Genomic DNA, 16,628 nt, shown 5'->3' on the forward strand with positions numbered 1-16,628 from the left:
TATAAACTAATAAAACTATTAATCTGATTATCTGAATAAGTGAATAATCAATTAGACAGTTACCTGATATGAAGTTATGAACGATCAATCTTCAATGTTTCTCCTTCTCTTCTGCCGCAGCGAATTGATAGTCCCATGCGATAAGAAAATATTAAAAACGGGATTAAGAAAATATTTGGGCTAATATTAAAAATGGGCTGCAATTGAATATATTAAAAAAAAAAATTGGGCCCCTTAAAAAATCAGGCCCTGGTTGCCCCCCCTTACCACCGGCTATGTCCACGGTAACACCTTGAGCAAAACTTGATCACCTACTTCAAAAGTCATCGGTCAATTCTTAAGGTTTGCATAGCTCTTTTATCGGTTTTGAGTAGCCAACATCCTTTCGGGAATTATTTCAACCTTTTCTGTCGTCTCGTGAATTAGGCTCGACCCTATAAACACCTTTTCACCCGCTTGTAACCAACATGATGGGGATATGCACTTCTTTCCATACAAAGCTTCGTATGGAGCCATCTTAATAGTTGAGCGACAACTATTATTATATGAGAACTCTATTAAGGGTAAATGTTTGTCCAAGCTACCCGTAACATCCAAAACACAAGCCCTCAACATATCTTCTAATGTCTGAATTGTTCTTTCACTCTGCTTGTCGGCTTGTGGATGGTACACAGTACTTGGACATAATTTTTGTGTCATCAATTCTTTCAACTCTAAAGATGCCAACTGGTAAGGAGCTTTAGCAATTGGTGTCATCCCTTGTGCCAAATTAATACAAAACTTCACTTGACGGTCAAGTGGTAATCCGTAGGGGTGTGTATGAGGCGCTTTTGTTCAGTTATTGGAAAAAGCCGATCCATAACCATTACTATTGGTTAATGCATTTTGGTTCCGTTGGGTATGGTTAATATTGGTTATGGTTAAAGGTTTTTGTTGGTTATGATTTTGGTTAATGGTTAATATTGGTTAACCATGGTGTTAAAAAATGATATAAAAAGTGATAATTGAATTGATTGCGAATAACGTTTACGAATTGTAGAATTAGCCTATTAGGAATTATCGAATTAATCAATAGTTTAACACAATGCATGATTGGATGATTGTGCGTATCTGTGTGATTAATCTCCGGTGGTTTGATTGCTAATTTGTATCTTGATACGATCATTAATTGATTATTTTTTGAAGTTTTAATTGGTCTTGGATAAGTTGGCCTACATTATTTTATATATAATCTATAATTTTATATAGTTAAATATAAATTTAGTGGTTCGGTTTACCTATTAAACCATAACCGAACCGTTAGTTATTGGTTATAAAAAAAATAGAAAGCAAACCATTGGTTTTGAAAATGGTTCGGTTATATCGGTTAATTCGGTTATGGTTCGGTTTTTCGGTTATTATGCTCACCCCCTATAATCCGGACAAATCTTCCGGAAAGACTTTTGGGTATTCTTTAAAAACTTAAGTATATTCCTTAGAAACTTTCTCCTTTGTTGCATCCACCACATATGCCAAATATGCTTGGCATCCCTTCATCAAACATTTACAGGTCTTCATCACATTCATTCGTGCTTTAGGCACCCTTCTTCTATCTACATAAATGGGGATTTGCTTCCCCTAGGTTGCATTTGCTCTAACCATCTTCTTTCCACACAGGATCTTGACTTCGAATTTTGAAAGCCCATCCATGCCGACAGGAATAATGTCGACTTTGAACTCAACCCGACTGCATTCTAATGTGACATCAGGATATTCTTTTTATAACAAAAATATTTTTCACATTTGTTATTTCAACCACCAAACTCTTTTCTAGCACGCGTGAAGGAACTTGTAACTTATCACAAAAATCACTAGACACAAACAAGTGGGTTGCGCCCAAAGCAAAGAGTAATAACTTATAGTAATTCAAAATTTAATAATATCATAATTAACAAAAACAAAATACCATAACAAATAAATAAATCATAAAATGACATGTATATTCATCAACAAAAAGTTATAAACCCATACAAGTTACTATGTGTCTTGATTTCAAGGCACATGGAATTGTGTGGATCATTTTTAGTTGTCAATCGCATTCCATCACATTTGCTCTTTTGCATCATGCTCCTCTCACTACTAGATTTTAAATATACAAACACATTGTTGACTTTCAAAGTCATATCCCTGAATAAGTGCTGCAGCCTCAATTTCTTAACATACCTTTCATTACAGCACAAAAACACCATAATCCAAAATTTCAAGAGAATTAACAAGATACCATCTCCTACTCAAACAAATAGATCCAAATTGCAAAATCACCAACGTACAAATCAAAAATACGATCCAGGTTAGGTTAAACTAACAAGATTCGGATATTTGTCTCAAAAAATCCTTGATGAAAAATCTTATTCTACTCTTCTCCAATGTTTCCTTTAATGATGATCATTGCCTAAACCACCATTTTTGTATTGTAGATAAGGGAGTGTATAAAAATGGAGCATATTTATGGATGAGAGGAGTGGCTGTCTTCCCAACTTTAGCCCACACACTTTGATGGTAACCAGCAGTCACAGGTGCATGATACATCAGCTTCAACAGCTGCAAACACAAAAATATATGCAAAAATTAAATTAATATCACAAAACATGTCACATAATCTAAGAATTATAACCATCAAACTAACCTGCCAATACATAAAAGTTTGTATAATGTTACGCTGCCACCTACATTTGAAAATCAAAGATTTTAGAAAAAGCAGCTCACATAAAGATTTCTTTTAACTGATTAATTCTAGATAAATTAGATACTCACGATAAAAGAGAGATTATCAAAAGGAATCCGATTCCAATCTCAGCTTGTGAAGACAATATGCTAAGTGTTGTGGTGTTTGATTCTGCCCAAACACAAACATCTTCCAAGTACTTCCTGTTGAAAATGGAAAGAAACTATGAAGATGAATACACATAACAATGGCTCAAATGTGCAATTATGATGATCATAAAAGAAGAGTGGGGATATCATATCATATAACCTGTACAAGGGTGCTTGACTGAAATTATGTCTGAGGAATTTTGCAGAATGTTCTAAGGCACGGCATAAGATGGGAAGCAAAGCAACTGTCATATCATTCAACATTGTAAAAAAAATCAGATGCAAAGTTTAAAGAAACTTGGAGCATATAAATGAATTTATAAGTAACACTAACATTTAAGTTGAAGATTTGAGGAGACAAAGGTGAGGCAGTAAATGAAGTAGATAAAATCTTTGGTTGCAATTACTGACTGAAGCCACACTTGCACTGCCTGCAAATTCCATGCCCTTGGTTTCTGCAAACGATAAGGAATACCAGCATCATGAAATGATAATCATATAAAAGGTTCAATGATGATGAAAGTGAAGTCATTATTACTCACCCCATATAGAGAGTAGAGGGAATACAAAGAAGAACATAGAGTGCCCATAAATGAGAGGCGATATGCCCTATTAGAAAGACTTGCAGGTATGAATGGGAACATAGCAAGCACAGCCACTGCAATCACCCAAGCATTGACAGAAAATTGTATTGTTTGTCTATCCCAACGCAATGGAGTTGAATTCATAGTCGACGCCCCTGTTGCTTGTGTAGTTGATCCTACAAAGTTCAATACCCCAAGGGGTTGAAGAGTAATGATGCAATTCAGATCAGATAAATGTGAGAGAAGATAATCTACCTGAGTTCTGAGATGGCCTGCGTTCTCTTGTAGATGATGATGATGGTGGAGGTGATGATCTTGTAGGCTGAGAAGTATTTTGGATTGTCATCGGTTCCACTACAAAATCAGGGTCCTGATAGCGATATAGATTCCAAGTGCAATCAGGAAATGATACATAAATGCTAAATATCAGTTTACATAAAAGACTGAACTGAAGATTCTATATTAACAATTGCAAATAAAACCAAACGTCAAATTTTAAGATCAAAAGATGGTTCAACGTCAAGCTATGCAGTTAATCAAAATGCACAAATCAATCAGATTAAAACGCGATGAAGATTGGAAAAATTAGGAGCGAATTGAGAAACGCGGGAGGAAGTGAAAGATGAGTACGGACGATGTAACGCTGGTAGAATTTGCGTTTGTAGTGGGTGATAACATCGGAGCGAGAAGCCATGTGAGGAGGGATGAGAATATTCGACCAATAATCGGCCCATTTAGGGTCGTTTTCGTAGTCATAGGCCGCCGCCGCTATCTTCTTCATCTTCTGTGGATCTTGTTCTTCCCCCATAATACCTACACTCTTCACTCTTCAATTTGATCGCTGCTTATCTTAATCAAGAAATTCAGCAACCACGACGGAGTTGTGATGATAGTGATACTTGCACGATCGACAAAATAGCAAAACACCCCCCTAGGTTTTCACTTTTCAGCTATTCACTCTCCAAAGTCCAAAGTCCAAATCCAAACCATTACGTTAGGCGTATTGTTGTCCTTTTACAACCAATTATATGATATGTCTATTTTAACCCTTCATGAATTTGTGTTTACTAAAAAATCTTTAAGTTATAGTTTTCAGTTATAATGATGAACAATAAAATAGGTTCAACAGCTCTATCACCCAGCTGTTGCAACCCTTTCCCTTAGAGATTTAAAGGGTCCAAGAGTATCAGTATAAGGGCCCGTTTGATATCTTGCTGACTGGGTCCGGTCAGCACTTTTTGACTGACTCGGTCCGGTCAGCCCAGTATAAGGGCCCGTTTGATATCTTGCTGACCGGGTCCGGTCAGCACTTTTTGACTGACTCGGTCCGGTCAGCCCAATCAGCATGTTTGATACCCACAAAAAAATTCTTCTGACCCGGTAAATAGCAGCTGACTCGGTCCTATTAAAAAATAGAGCTGTCCGAGTCTCTTATGCGTGTTTCTCATTTTTGCCCTTTGCCTTCTCCATCGCCTTCCCCAATCTCAATAACTTCTGTTCGTCGACAACTTCCTCCATTGAACAACCCTTCTGCGATCTTCGTCCTCACTCCTCTCGTGTTTCTAGATCGTCTTCAGCCTCGCCGACCACCTCTTCCATCGTCGTCCTCTCCAGCGCGACCCACCTGCTGTTGCCATCTCTCTTGTTCTCCTTCCCATCGCGATGAATGCAAACGAGATTTCACCCCATTTCTGTTAATCAAGCTGCAGGTATAATTCTCTTTCCTTTTTTTTTCCTAAAAATTTATCAATACTTCTTTATGTATCTACTCTCTCCCTAACTCATTCCTAATCGATTGCAACTGCCCTAACCCCTTATGTTAATGAAAGATTTGGTTGTTGATCAATTTGGCGCCTACTGTTGAATATCATTGCCCCTTTATTGTAAGATATGATTTCAGATTCATGATGAGATATTAGATTCTCTTGATATATTTTCCTTTTGCAATTTGTTTTTTTTCCAGATACATAAACCATGAGTGTGCATTATAGTTCATAGTTCACCTGAGATTTCTCCTAATTGATAATCAAGTCTGCATTCATCAGTGTTCATTTAGCTCATTACTTTTAACCTTATAGTAGGTGAATCAAGTATCTTGATTTAAGTTTTTTTTTTTGTTTGATTTTTGTAGTTGGATAGGTTCATACCAAGAAAATAGATTTATTTTATTATTATTATTATTATTATTATTATTATTATTATTATTATTATTATTATTTTGTAGTTGGATAGCTTCTGTTAAGACCTTGAGTATGCAAACATATTCAATGGGTTTTGATTTTGTGGGGGAATTTGCGATTAAAAGTGAACGATGTGGTGAAGGTTAATGAGCAAAAGGACCCGATGGTTTTGCTATCTAGGTTATTGCAAAGAAATTTATAAAAAAAGCTATATTTTTTCTTTTTCATACGTGCACTACATAGCAATTTATTTTAGTTTGTTGGTTAGTTTCTTTTTAAAACCTACACTAAATGGCAATGTACTTTTTTTGTTCTTTTGTCATACCACTAAAAAATATAATAGAGGGGTAAAATGGTCATTTTCAACAGTCAGCACAACTAGTCAGACGCATAATCAAACAATATGGTTTCAGTCAGATGTAGATTCAGTCAGACTTCAGACCCAGTCAGGCTCTGACTCAGTCAGAAACTATCAAACAGTCGGCATTCTCATTTCTAGAAGCAACTCCCACATTCTCATTTCTAGAAGTAACTGCATGACGTCCTGTGATTAAATGACATTTATTTTGACCTATTAACGGTCTGGCTAATTAGAGTTTTATGTCTTATTCATAGTCTATAAACATGGGGTACTAGTTAGGATTTATAGATGATCTTTTGTGTGATCTTCAGAGAGTCTTTGTGAGGTCTTTGGTTTGTTTTGATTATACTGTTATTCTATTTGAACTCGTGAATAAGAATACTCTTTCCTGCAGTGTGGACGTAGGTCTTACTAACCGAACCACGTTAAATATTTTGTCTTTGTGTGTGTGTGATTTCGCATGCTTTCTCGTTTACTTCCTACATTGACCATACCCAATGGTTTTATAGTTGCCAACCTTTCTCTCTTTAAAAAAAAAATCATATAATTATAATTTTAAGTTCTCATCGTATATGTAAAATAGTTTTAAACACCGATTATCCGGTCATTGCAATTGTTTCCCTTCCTACATATTCAACCCTTTCCATCTTTCTCCTAAAATCGTCTTCCTTGTTGGTGATTTTAATGTCATCAATTCATTTAGTATGACAATGAGTAAATCGAAATAAATTAAGCTTAATTTTAGCTATATTGTGGACTTGGAAGGTGCCGAATGTACGTTTGCATAAGTTGATTTGATCTCGAGAACACGGGGTCTAAAAGAACTCCCCTGGTGGGGTTTGAAGAGGGTGAGGCTGCCCCCCTCGACCCAAAATGGTATCCATAGGTAACATATATATATTTATTTGTTAGTTTCTCGCCAAAATCAACCGACACGTTTGTTCCCAATAAACACAAGGCAAACTTCAACATAAACAATAAACAGGTAAACACTTTCCAAAGCCTATAAGTGTATTGTTTTTGTTTTGCATGCTTTTTTTCCGTTTATGTTTGTCTTCAACTTTGTTGTCTCGAATAAAATAGAACAATAACATGTATTCTGTTTTTTGAATCTTGGATTTTGCCTTAAATCGAGATGACGAGATTGCAGTTTCCGATTCCGATTTCATGTAACCCCGACCTATAAGGTTGAAATTACATGTTTTGGAAAGTGTTTTTATACAATCCCAAAAATATCCAAAGTTCATCAGTCACGTCCCTTTCCCTTTTCCCTTTCCCATTGAAAGACTAAGGTGCTATTTGATTTTCTGAATCAAAAATTCATGAAGTCTGCGGACCACCTCTGCAACCCTCTGCAGTAGAAGAGGTGGACCAAACGACTGCAAACTGTAATAAGAAGCGTGTTTGTTTTTTTAACATCTGCATACTGCTGCAGATATTAAAAAATTAAAATAAACTAATTTTATAAACCGAAAAAAGTTTTTTAATACGTAAAACATAATAATGTATAACATTTCGGCAATAATTAATGATATTTCAGTAAAAAATAATGATATTTCAACAAAAAAAATAAAGATATTTTAGTAAAAAATAATGATATTTCATCAAGAAATTATCATTATTGAATATAAAAAAACGAAAAAAAAATTCAACAATAATAAACAAAAAAAACGAAATAAAAGGTGAAATAAAATTTCAACAACATATAATCAAAATTTCAGCAAGAAAAAAAAAATGTTGGAAGAGGTTGGAAGAGGCAGTACAAGTGCTGCGCAAAACAGAGCACGCGCAAATGTTTTTGACTCCGAAGACTTCTAAAAAACAAACAACTGCGAGATGAAAAGTGTTGCGCGTGTGCTGCGTCGCGCAGCAATAAGAGGTCTGAAGAGGTTTTTTTCCAAAAAACAAACAGCACCTAAGAGAGCAACATCTTGAAAACAAATTTAAAGATACAGAAGATGGTATTAATGTGGTGTGTGCATAATATGTTGATAGAGGAGAGTTATTATTAAATTTGGGAAACCAAATTTTACAATTGTCATTGACTTGTAATATTAAGTATTTATTCGTAAATTTACCTAACTACCTTTACATGATGGTTATCATGAATAGTAATTATTTATTTACAATGGTTGATTGTATGCAGTCGAATTTGATGTAGGGCAACGGTGTTAACAGAAACACCAAAACAAAGGATCACAAATACAAATCGCAAGATAAGAAGAACAAGAAAAGATTCTTACATTGTTAGATCACATGGACAACAAAATTTACTTACATGGAAAAATTGGCACAAGATTTCCCATACATAATGAAGAAGATGGCAACCACCATGTCAATTTTCTATACACCCAACCGACCAACAGTGTAGTGTAAAAGAATCACACAAACAAACAGCTCTGTGATCACATACAATACTATATTAATAATATCTTTAGTTGGTGGATAGAATTAGAAAAGAATGTGTGTGTTAATTATCAAAACATGTGCCGTGATCCTTCACTCTTCCAACTGGTCTGAGAATTATTATTAAAATATTCAGAACTGTAGTCTTGACTACCAAACGCCATTCTTTGGAATAATCTAATTTGTGCAGACTGTTCTAGCGAATCAAAGATTTCACTCTGCCCTGGTTTCATCCCGTTTGACAGATCCGTTGTGAACTCAACAATTGAGTCCAAAGCTCTCACCACCTGCACCAGAACCATGGTTTCCAAATTTTCATTTTTAGGGAGGGATTTCACTAATATATTCATGAAATAATACCAGAATCAAGCATGGATGCGATGATTACCTGACTCATTCGTGGCCTTTTTGGTGCTAAATGGCGTATACAGGCTGCAGCTGCTTCAATCATCCGAAACATTTCAACCTGCACGTAGTTTTTTTCCAGCCTCGGATCTACCAGTTCTTCAAAATCCTCATGTTCAAGTGCCTGATTCAGCAATGGTCGAGCCTGAAACCACACATGATGAAGAAGAAAGATTAATTCAAGGAAATTTTTCTAGGTCAAAGAATGCCGAGTGAGTCATAAACCTACCCATTCAACCAGGCTCTCATCCCCCAGGGGCTGAGACCCGTCCACAGGTTTACGCCCAGTGATTAGTTCTAACAGCACTACCCCGAATGAGAAAACATCCGACTTTTCAGTCAACTTCCCGCTTGAAGCATATTCAGGAGCCATATATCTGAAATTTAAAAAAAAAAAATAAATTTAACAAAACAAAACAGGACATTATAACGTCCAAAAGAATGGATATAGTCATAGACTTACCCAAAGGTTCCCATGACACGAGTAGTGACATGCGTATTAGTATCCATGGCTAACTTCGCAAGCCCAAAATCTGCCACCTGAGTAAGTACCAATCACACAAATATAAATATACATTTCAAAAATATACTTAAATCACTCTAGATTTACAAACAAACCATTGTTCTTGATTGCAGAAAAAAGAAAACTACAATACATCTTGCAAACAATGGTTGGAAGGGTGAATAAGATACCTGGGCATCAAAGTTGTCATCCAATAGAATGTTGGATGACTTGATATCCCTGTGTATGATCCTCGGATGACCTGATAGATATACAACAAAAACATAACATCTTATACGATATACAAAATAAATAAATAAATATTGAGAACGTGAACTTACAATCTTCATGCAAGTAAGCCAAACCACGGGCTGCACCAGCAGCAACTCGAATTCGGGTGGACCACTCCATAACCGGCCTGTCTGGGCCTACAAAGCAAAGGGAGGAGATTTATAATTAAATAAACAAAATAGCAAAAAAAAAAAAAAAAAAAAAATTGGAATGGATTACAGAATTCAAAAGTTACCATGAAGATGGAAATGAAGGGTGTCGTTGGAGACAAACTGATAAACAAGTAGTCTTTGATGCTCAGAAATACAATAACCAACAAGTGACACTAAATGACGATGATGAACACGACTAATGATTTCAACTTCTGCTCTGAATTCACGTTCTCCTTGTCCACCACCAATTTTCAGCTGTTTAACAGCAACTTCTCTCCCATCTGTTAACAACCCCTTGTAAACACACCCAAATCCACCTTCACCTAAAATATTGCTTCCTGAAAACCCATCTGTAGCCTCTGATAATTCTTCATAGGTAAACCATGCCCTCGAGTTTCCTACACCACCACCCTCCGGTGAGTACATGGATATGGAATTACTCCCCACCCCTGATGGGCTTCCACCCAATCGGTTATGAGCAGATTGTTGGGAACTCAGAAACTGGGCGTCTGTAAGTAAAAAAAAAAAATATTAATGAAACCAACTAACGCAATAAAGGCATACCAGATGTAATAAATCATAAATGGTTGTGTAGTATAATAAATAATCACCTGATTTTTGGGAGGAGGCAGAGGGTGAAGGCATAATGTAGTTACCAGTAGGGCGTCCACCACGTTTCTTTTGTCTTTTTTTGAACCACACAGCCATTATAAAGAGACTGAGTGTGACAAATGTCACAACAACACCAATTGCCACTGCGCCACCTGTTCTTGGTCCTCCACGGGAACCACCACCGGATGTACCATTTTGGTTAGCGTTTGTGGTGTTGTTTGTTGCTCTTGCGGTTGGTTTCTCTGTGGGTGGTGCTAATTGGGATATAGGAGGGGTTCCGAATGCGGGAGTGGAGGAGTTGGTTGGGATTGGGGTTGATGAAGGAGGAGGTGATGATGTTGAAGATGGAGGGGTGATGGAGGTGTTTGAGGGTGGAGCAGGTGGACGTGGTGCGGGGATTTCAGGTGGGTTTGCATGTGGTGGGGGAGGAGAGGCGGAGAGGGGTGGTGGCGATGGAACGTTTTCTGGAGGTGGTGGAGAAGGAGAAACTGGTGCGGGTGGAGATGGAGAGGGGGGAGAGGCTGTGTCGTCAGGTTGGTTTGGAGGAGGAGGGGAACTTGTTGGTTCTGGTGGAGGAGATAAATCTGGAGGAGGTGGTGAGTTTGCAGGTGGAGTGGCGGTGACAGGAGGTGGTAGTGGTGGAGGAGTAGTTGCGGGGGATTCTGGTGGTGGTGCTGCAGGTGGAGATGGAGGAGGAGAAGCAGGTAGTTCCGGTGGTGGTGGCGGTGATGCATCTGGTGGAGGTGATGCATCTGGTGTAGATGGAGGCGGTGGACTGGCCACTGGTAATGGAGGCAATTGAAGAGGTGGAGCTGAAGGGATGGCAGGAGGCGGTGGTGCTCCGGTGGCCTGATCAGGCTGAGAAACAGGGGAAACAGGCACAGGGTTTGAAGCAACAGGAGGAACCGATGAGGGAGAAGAACCTGGAGAAGGCGATGTCGAAGCCATTGAAATAAGATCAACTTCTCTTACCAACAAAATGCTTAATTTAAATCCAAAATTCCCATCGATAATCTTACAATGTAGCAGGAAACACCAATCGTTAAATCTCAAGAACCCTAGAAATCTTTGATTTATAGAGTCTAATTATAAATCCAGTAGAGGATTCTCTGATGTAACGAAACCCCAAATCACCCAGTACAGAAATCTCACCCAAATCTCAAAATTCAAGATCTAGGCAAGAACACCAAGAAAAATTCCAAACTGAAGATTCAGTAATCAGTAACAAAAAAGTCAAAAAATTTCACCGAACATCTACTACGCAATTCTATAATGTAATCGGATCCCAATCTCAAAACTCAAGATTTTGGCAACAACACCATGAAATAACTCAAATCAACCCAAAACCCAGAGTTCCAACGAGTATTCAAACGGCCAAAATCCAGATTCAAATGCAAATGCAGCACAAAATCAAGTACGATATAGAGTAGACAACGAAAAACCCTAAAAAATTCTGCTTTAAAGCGATAACAAAAATCTTTTATCTCTTGCTATAATTTACCTAACCTTCTCCTTCAACCCACAGTCAAAAGACTGGGACCTTGATCATTCAAGTGGGGTTTTTGAATTTTCGTTAAGATCTTTGCTTTAGAGAAGAAGGTATAGCTGGTGTTGGTGTTGGTGTAGGCCTAGATTTGTGCAAAGTTAACGTGGGAGCGACTTTGAAGAAGTATTGAAACTGTTGATAGTGAAATTGAAGGTGATCGACATCGTAGAAGGGAAGTCAAAGCAAACATCATGAAGGGCATGTATTTGTGGTCTGTCATGTCATGTGATTGCAACCACGATTTCATATACGACCGAATGAAGACACGAACAGGGATAACATTTCATCATTCTATACATTACTTTATTCAATCTTCCATTTTTGTGCTTTTTTATTTATTTTTATTTATCGATTTATCGATTTTTGTTTGTATTAAACACAACGCACAAACCACAAATTGAAAAAACTTCGTTAGACATTGTATTAATTATCACGAAAAAAAAAGATTAACTTCCAATTTAAATCTTTAAAAGTTAAAACCATACTTTTCAGATAATTCCAAAATAAAAACGATACATTTTAGGCTAAAAAAATAGTTTTTTTGAATAACTATTATAAATATCTTGTTAATAGCCGAAACTAAGGGTGAGCATGGTGCGGTTTTTGCCCAAAACCGAACCGAAAACCGCAACTTCGGTTTTTTGAAGTTTAGAAACCGCACCGTTCGGTTTTTATGCGGTTCGGTTTTTGCGGTTCGGTTTTTTTTGCGGTTTTTTGTCACTTTTCATTTTTATTTTTATTTTTTTGTTTTTGTTTTGCCTTTTGGTTTTTTGCGGTTCAGTTTTTATGATACCACCACCTATTGGTTTGAAATCAAATGACATAACCATTCATCCAACATGTTTCTAATGTTTGAATATAATACGAATTAAATATAATATTTGTTTCACATTTACATGAGATAATATCAATTAATGTATTTATAAAAATTATACTATCATCGATAATACTCTTCATATTTAAATGTTAAAAAATATCGTAAACATTATTTGTTCTTATAAATATCACTAAATGTATGCTTAAAAATATACAATCATCCTCTCATAAGATAAATATTTATATTTATAGAAATTTTAATTGTCACGAGTTCTTCGTTCTTACAAATATCAACACTATATATATATATATATATATATATATATATATATATATATATATTTGCGGTGCGGTTCGGTTTTTTACGGTTTTTGCAAGACTAGAAACCGCACCGCACCAAACATTTTCGGTTTTTGCAAAACTAAAAACCGCACCGTTGGTTTTTATTTCTGTTTCGGTTTTTCGGTTTCGGTTTATGCGGTTTTTTCGGTTTGCGGTTCGGTTTTTGCTCACCCCCAGCCGAAACACCGTCAAAACAATACATTCATTTAAATGTAAATTCTATCTAATTAAAATCACATTTTTATTTATCAATACTTAATTGAAAACATTGATTTATAGAGTTATTTTATTAATATTAACTATTTTATCAACAAATTAATATCTAATTATTTTAAGACGACATGCATTAATAATAATGAATTACCTGGGCTTAATCCGAGGCACTTCTCCGACTGGTTTGTTAAAGTTAAACTAATCGTAATAAAATATTTAAAAATAAACAATTTGACAATATATTAATTAAATTATAATATAAACGTAATTGAAGTGTAATGTTGAGGCTATATTGAATAATTCATCATGTTAGTTGAGATCTCCAGCTATAAAATGCCTCTTCACACTCTTTCTTTACTCCTCGTTTATGCAACATGTCTTTTTTGCCATTTCAATTACTTAGCTGGAACATTTTATTCTTGGTTTGCTTATTTTATAAAATTTATAATATATATTAATTTATACGAGATCTGAAGAGTTGTTTGGATGTATATTTTTATAACATCTTACATCTCGGTTCATATAAGTCATTTATCAAATCCAAATAAAAGTTTTTCATTAAGTTGAACTTTATGAAGAATTTTGTATAAATATTATATGTGTAAGAACATTTAATTATAATTGTCAATTTATGTGAATACTTTCTTTAAATAAAAGTGTAAGTTATGAAAAATTGTTTAATTTCTAATAGGCTAAAGTTCAGGGGGCTTTTCATAAAAGGGTATATAGGGGTTCAGTTTTAGAACTTTGGTCATGTTATATGTGTAAGAAGTAATAACATTTAAAAATATATGTTAATTTATACGAGATTTGAAGGTGTTGTTTGGATGTATCTTTTTATAAGATCTCGGTTCATATAAGTCATTTATCAAATCCAAATAAAAGTTTTTCATTAATTTGAACTTTATGAAGAATTTTGTATAAATGTTATATGTGTAAGAACATTTAATTATAATTTTCAACTTATGTGAACACTGTCTTGACATAAAAGTATAAGTTGTAAACATTTGTTTAATTTATAATGTAAGGGAGTATATTGTATCAAGGCTAAAGTTCAGGGTGCTTTTCACAAAGGGTATATAGGGGTTAAGTTTTAGAACTTTGGTCATGTTTTGATTGATTTCAGTTCGTGCGACTGCGAGTGTGTGTTCATGAGCCGTGAAAGGAGAAGGAGTAAACAAATATTTGCATGATAAATTGGATAAAACTTGGATATGATGATGGATCAATTGCATAATAAAAGTAAATATCCAATAGATAAAAATAGAAATTAATGTTTAATTGGATCGGTTGACGAAGATTAAAATTGAATAATTATAATTTCCTAATATTAATCTTATTTCTAAAATTAGTAAAACATTTTTTCTTATTCTTAATATTTAAATTAATATGTATTTTAGTTTTGTGCAGATAAAGTTCTGTGGGCTAGAGATTGAAGAAGATTTGGGCTGCTGTGAAATGGATCTGGGCTTATCTTGTTGCTGGGCTGGAAGGATCTAAACTTAGCATGTTGCTGGGCTGGAGCAGAAGGGCTTAAGCTGGAGTAGACCAACACAAAAGAACCGGTCTCGGACCGGACCCAAAAAAAACCCGAGACCGAACTAGTCTAAAACAAGACCGACTGAAAAAAGACCAGTCCTAAAAAAGACCGGAGCGAAAAAAGATCGACATGAGACCGTCCAAAACAGGTTGGAGAAAAACTGAACCGTTCTGAGACAGGTCCCAAAAAAGACTATATCGTTCCGAGACCGACACAAGATCGGTCTGAGACCGATCCGAGACCGGTCTGAGACCGATCTAAAAAAAGATCGGAAGTTAAAGTTTATAAATATATCATTTTTATGTTTATAACACAGTTTTTAATCACTCTATCTAACTTCTTTTCTTTTTTCTTTTATTAAAATTTAGTGTATTATTTTAATAAAGTTTAATCTATCATTTTGGTGTTAATCACATATTTGTTAAAGGAAAAACTAGAAGTCGAAACTAAAAAAACCAACAAATACCGAAACTGACCGAAAACCAAACCGAAAAAAGTGTACGGAAAGACCGCGAGACCGGACCGAAAAAGACCGAGGCCGGTCCAAAAAAAGATCAGACCGAAAGAGACCGGTCTTAAAAAAGACCGACTCAAAACCGGATGGGACCTGTCCGAAAAAAGACCAGACCGCTCCGAGACCAACTACAAAAAGATCGGACCGTTTCAAGGTTGACCCGAGACTGGTCCGGGATTGCAAATGTGCAGGTCTAAGCCGGAGCTTCACGGGTTTAATCCAGGTTTGGTGGACCTGTTCGTATACAATAAACGAACATGTTCATTTGTCATTTGATTCCATAGATTCACACACACATTCTTCTCTCTTTGTCTCGTTTTCTTTACTTCTGTTTCGTCTTTAGGATTTTGGGTTTACATATTGTAATGCCAATTAGGGCTTCACAAATCTATATTCTTTATTATAGTGCAACTGGTTTTTTTTGTTAAGAGTTGATGTGTAACTATTCGGATTTAGCTAGGTGAATCATTTGTTTTGTAATCTCTTAAACATCTGAAAGAGAAAACAAAGTGTGTAATGTTTTTAGTATTAATTAGATCGGATCGGTTGAAAATATCAAATGTTCAATGGATGTTTGGATTAAATTGGCGAGATAATGACTTAAAATGGTAACATATTTTTTGATTTACACTCATTTAGTCACTGAGTTTTTTTTTTGTCCATATTTTCTTATTGAACTTGTTGAACTGTTCAAAATATATCATTATTACTTACTATCGGAGGTTTAGCCACTTTCCAACATATTTGACAGCTCCGACGAGACTCCGATCGTCTTCTCCGGCAAGTCTTCGGCCATAAATCTAAAATAATTTAATTTTTTATTTAGATCAACAACACACACAATACTCCGTCTCCAACACATAAATCTACAACAAAGATGAACTCAAGAACATAAATCCAAAAATCCGATGAAGAACACGAAGGCAAACCCAGAAATCAAAATTGTGTTCTTGAACATAAATGGAAAATCGAACACCCTAAAAAATCGAACATCCTACAAAAACTTCATATCGTGCTTCAGCTTGAAGATCAAACATCATACACTCAAAAATCATTTTTAAAGGGAGAAATAATGATGTATGTGTAACGTCCGCGTTTCTCGCTAGACATTAATTAGATTATTAGGATCATCAATTGTAACTTATTTGATATAATAAAGGGAAACTATTTGAGTAATATGTGATTTATGTGCAATTATTTGTAGTATACGTGCTTACGACAATATAATAAAATAAGAATAAAATATGCATCCGAAATAGAATAATAATTAGGTTGAATACCCTTGACGAAAGTTGAAGTAATTGTGACAAG

The 16,628-nt window shown here is 35.6% G+C and overlaps 2 protein-coding genes across 2 annotated transcripts; both read right to left on the reverse strand.

Annotated features, from left to right (window-relative positions):
- Nucleotides 1–2,161: 2,161 nt before the first annotated feature.
- Nucleotides 2,162–4,379, reverse strand: LOC145160386 (uncharacterized). The gene is made up of 8 exons (XM_079079552.1): nucleotides 4,072–4,379; nucleotides 3,693–3,807; nucleotides 3,396–3,613; nucleotides 3,188–3,308; nucleotides 3,014–3,098; nucleotides 2,794–2,907; nucleotides 2,666–2,705; nucleotides 2,162–2,580 (listed from the first exon to the last, which is right to left on the reverse strand). Exons 1-8 carry the CDS (start codon nucleotides 4,243–4,245, stop codon nucleotides 2,425–2,427), a joined length of 1,023 nt encoding a protein of 340 aa, XP_078935678.1. The 5' UTR covers nucleotides 4,246–4,379; the 3' UTR covers nucleotides 2,162–2,424.
- A 3,816-nt stretch (nucleotides 4,380–8,195) lies between these two features.
- On the reverse strand, nucleotides 8,196–12,167 carry PERK8 (Protein kinase superfamily protein). Its single transcript, XM_079079551.1, has 8 exons — nucleotides 10,346–12,167; nucleotides 9,818–10,243; nucleotides 9,633–9,719; nucleotides 9,483–9,553; nucleotides 9,253–9,329; nucleotides 9,019–9,166; nucleotides 8,773–8,934; nucleotides 8,196–8,671 (listed from the first exon to the last, which is right to left on the reverse strand). Exons 1-8 carry the CDS (start codon nucleotides 11,292–11,294, stop codon nucleotides 8,456–8,458), a joined length of 2,136 nt encoding a protein of 711 aa, XP_078935677.1. The 5' UTR covers nucleotides 11,295–12,167; the 3' UTR covers nucleotides 8,196–8,455.
- Nucleotides 12,168–16,628: the final 4,461 nt, after the last annotated feature.

This window comes from Lactuca virosa, chromosome 2 (assembly GCF_052849685.1).
Source record: "Lactuca virosa cultivar CGN04683 chromosome 2, Lactuca_virosa_CGN04683_v6, whole genome shotgun sequence".
Taxonomy (NCBI): Eukaryota; Viridiplantae; Streptophyta; class Magnoliopsida; order Asterales; family Asteraceae; genus Lactuca; species Lactuca virosa.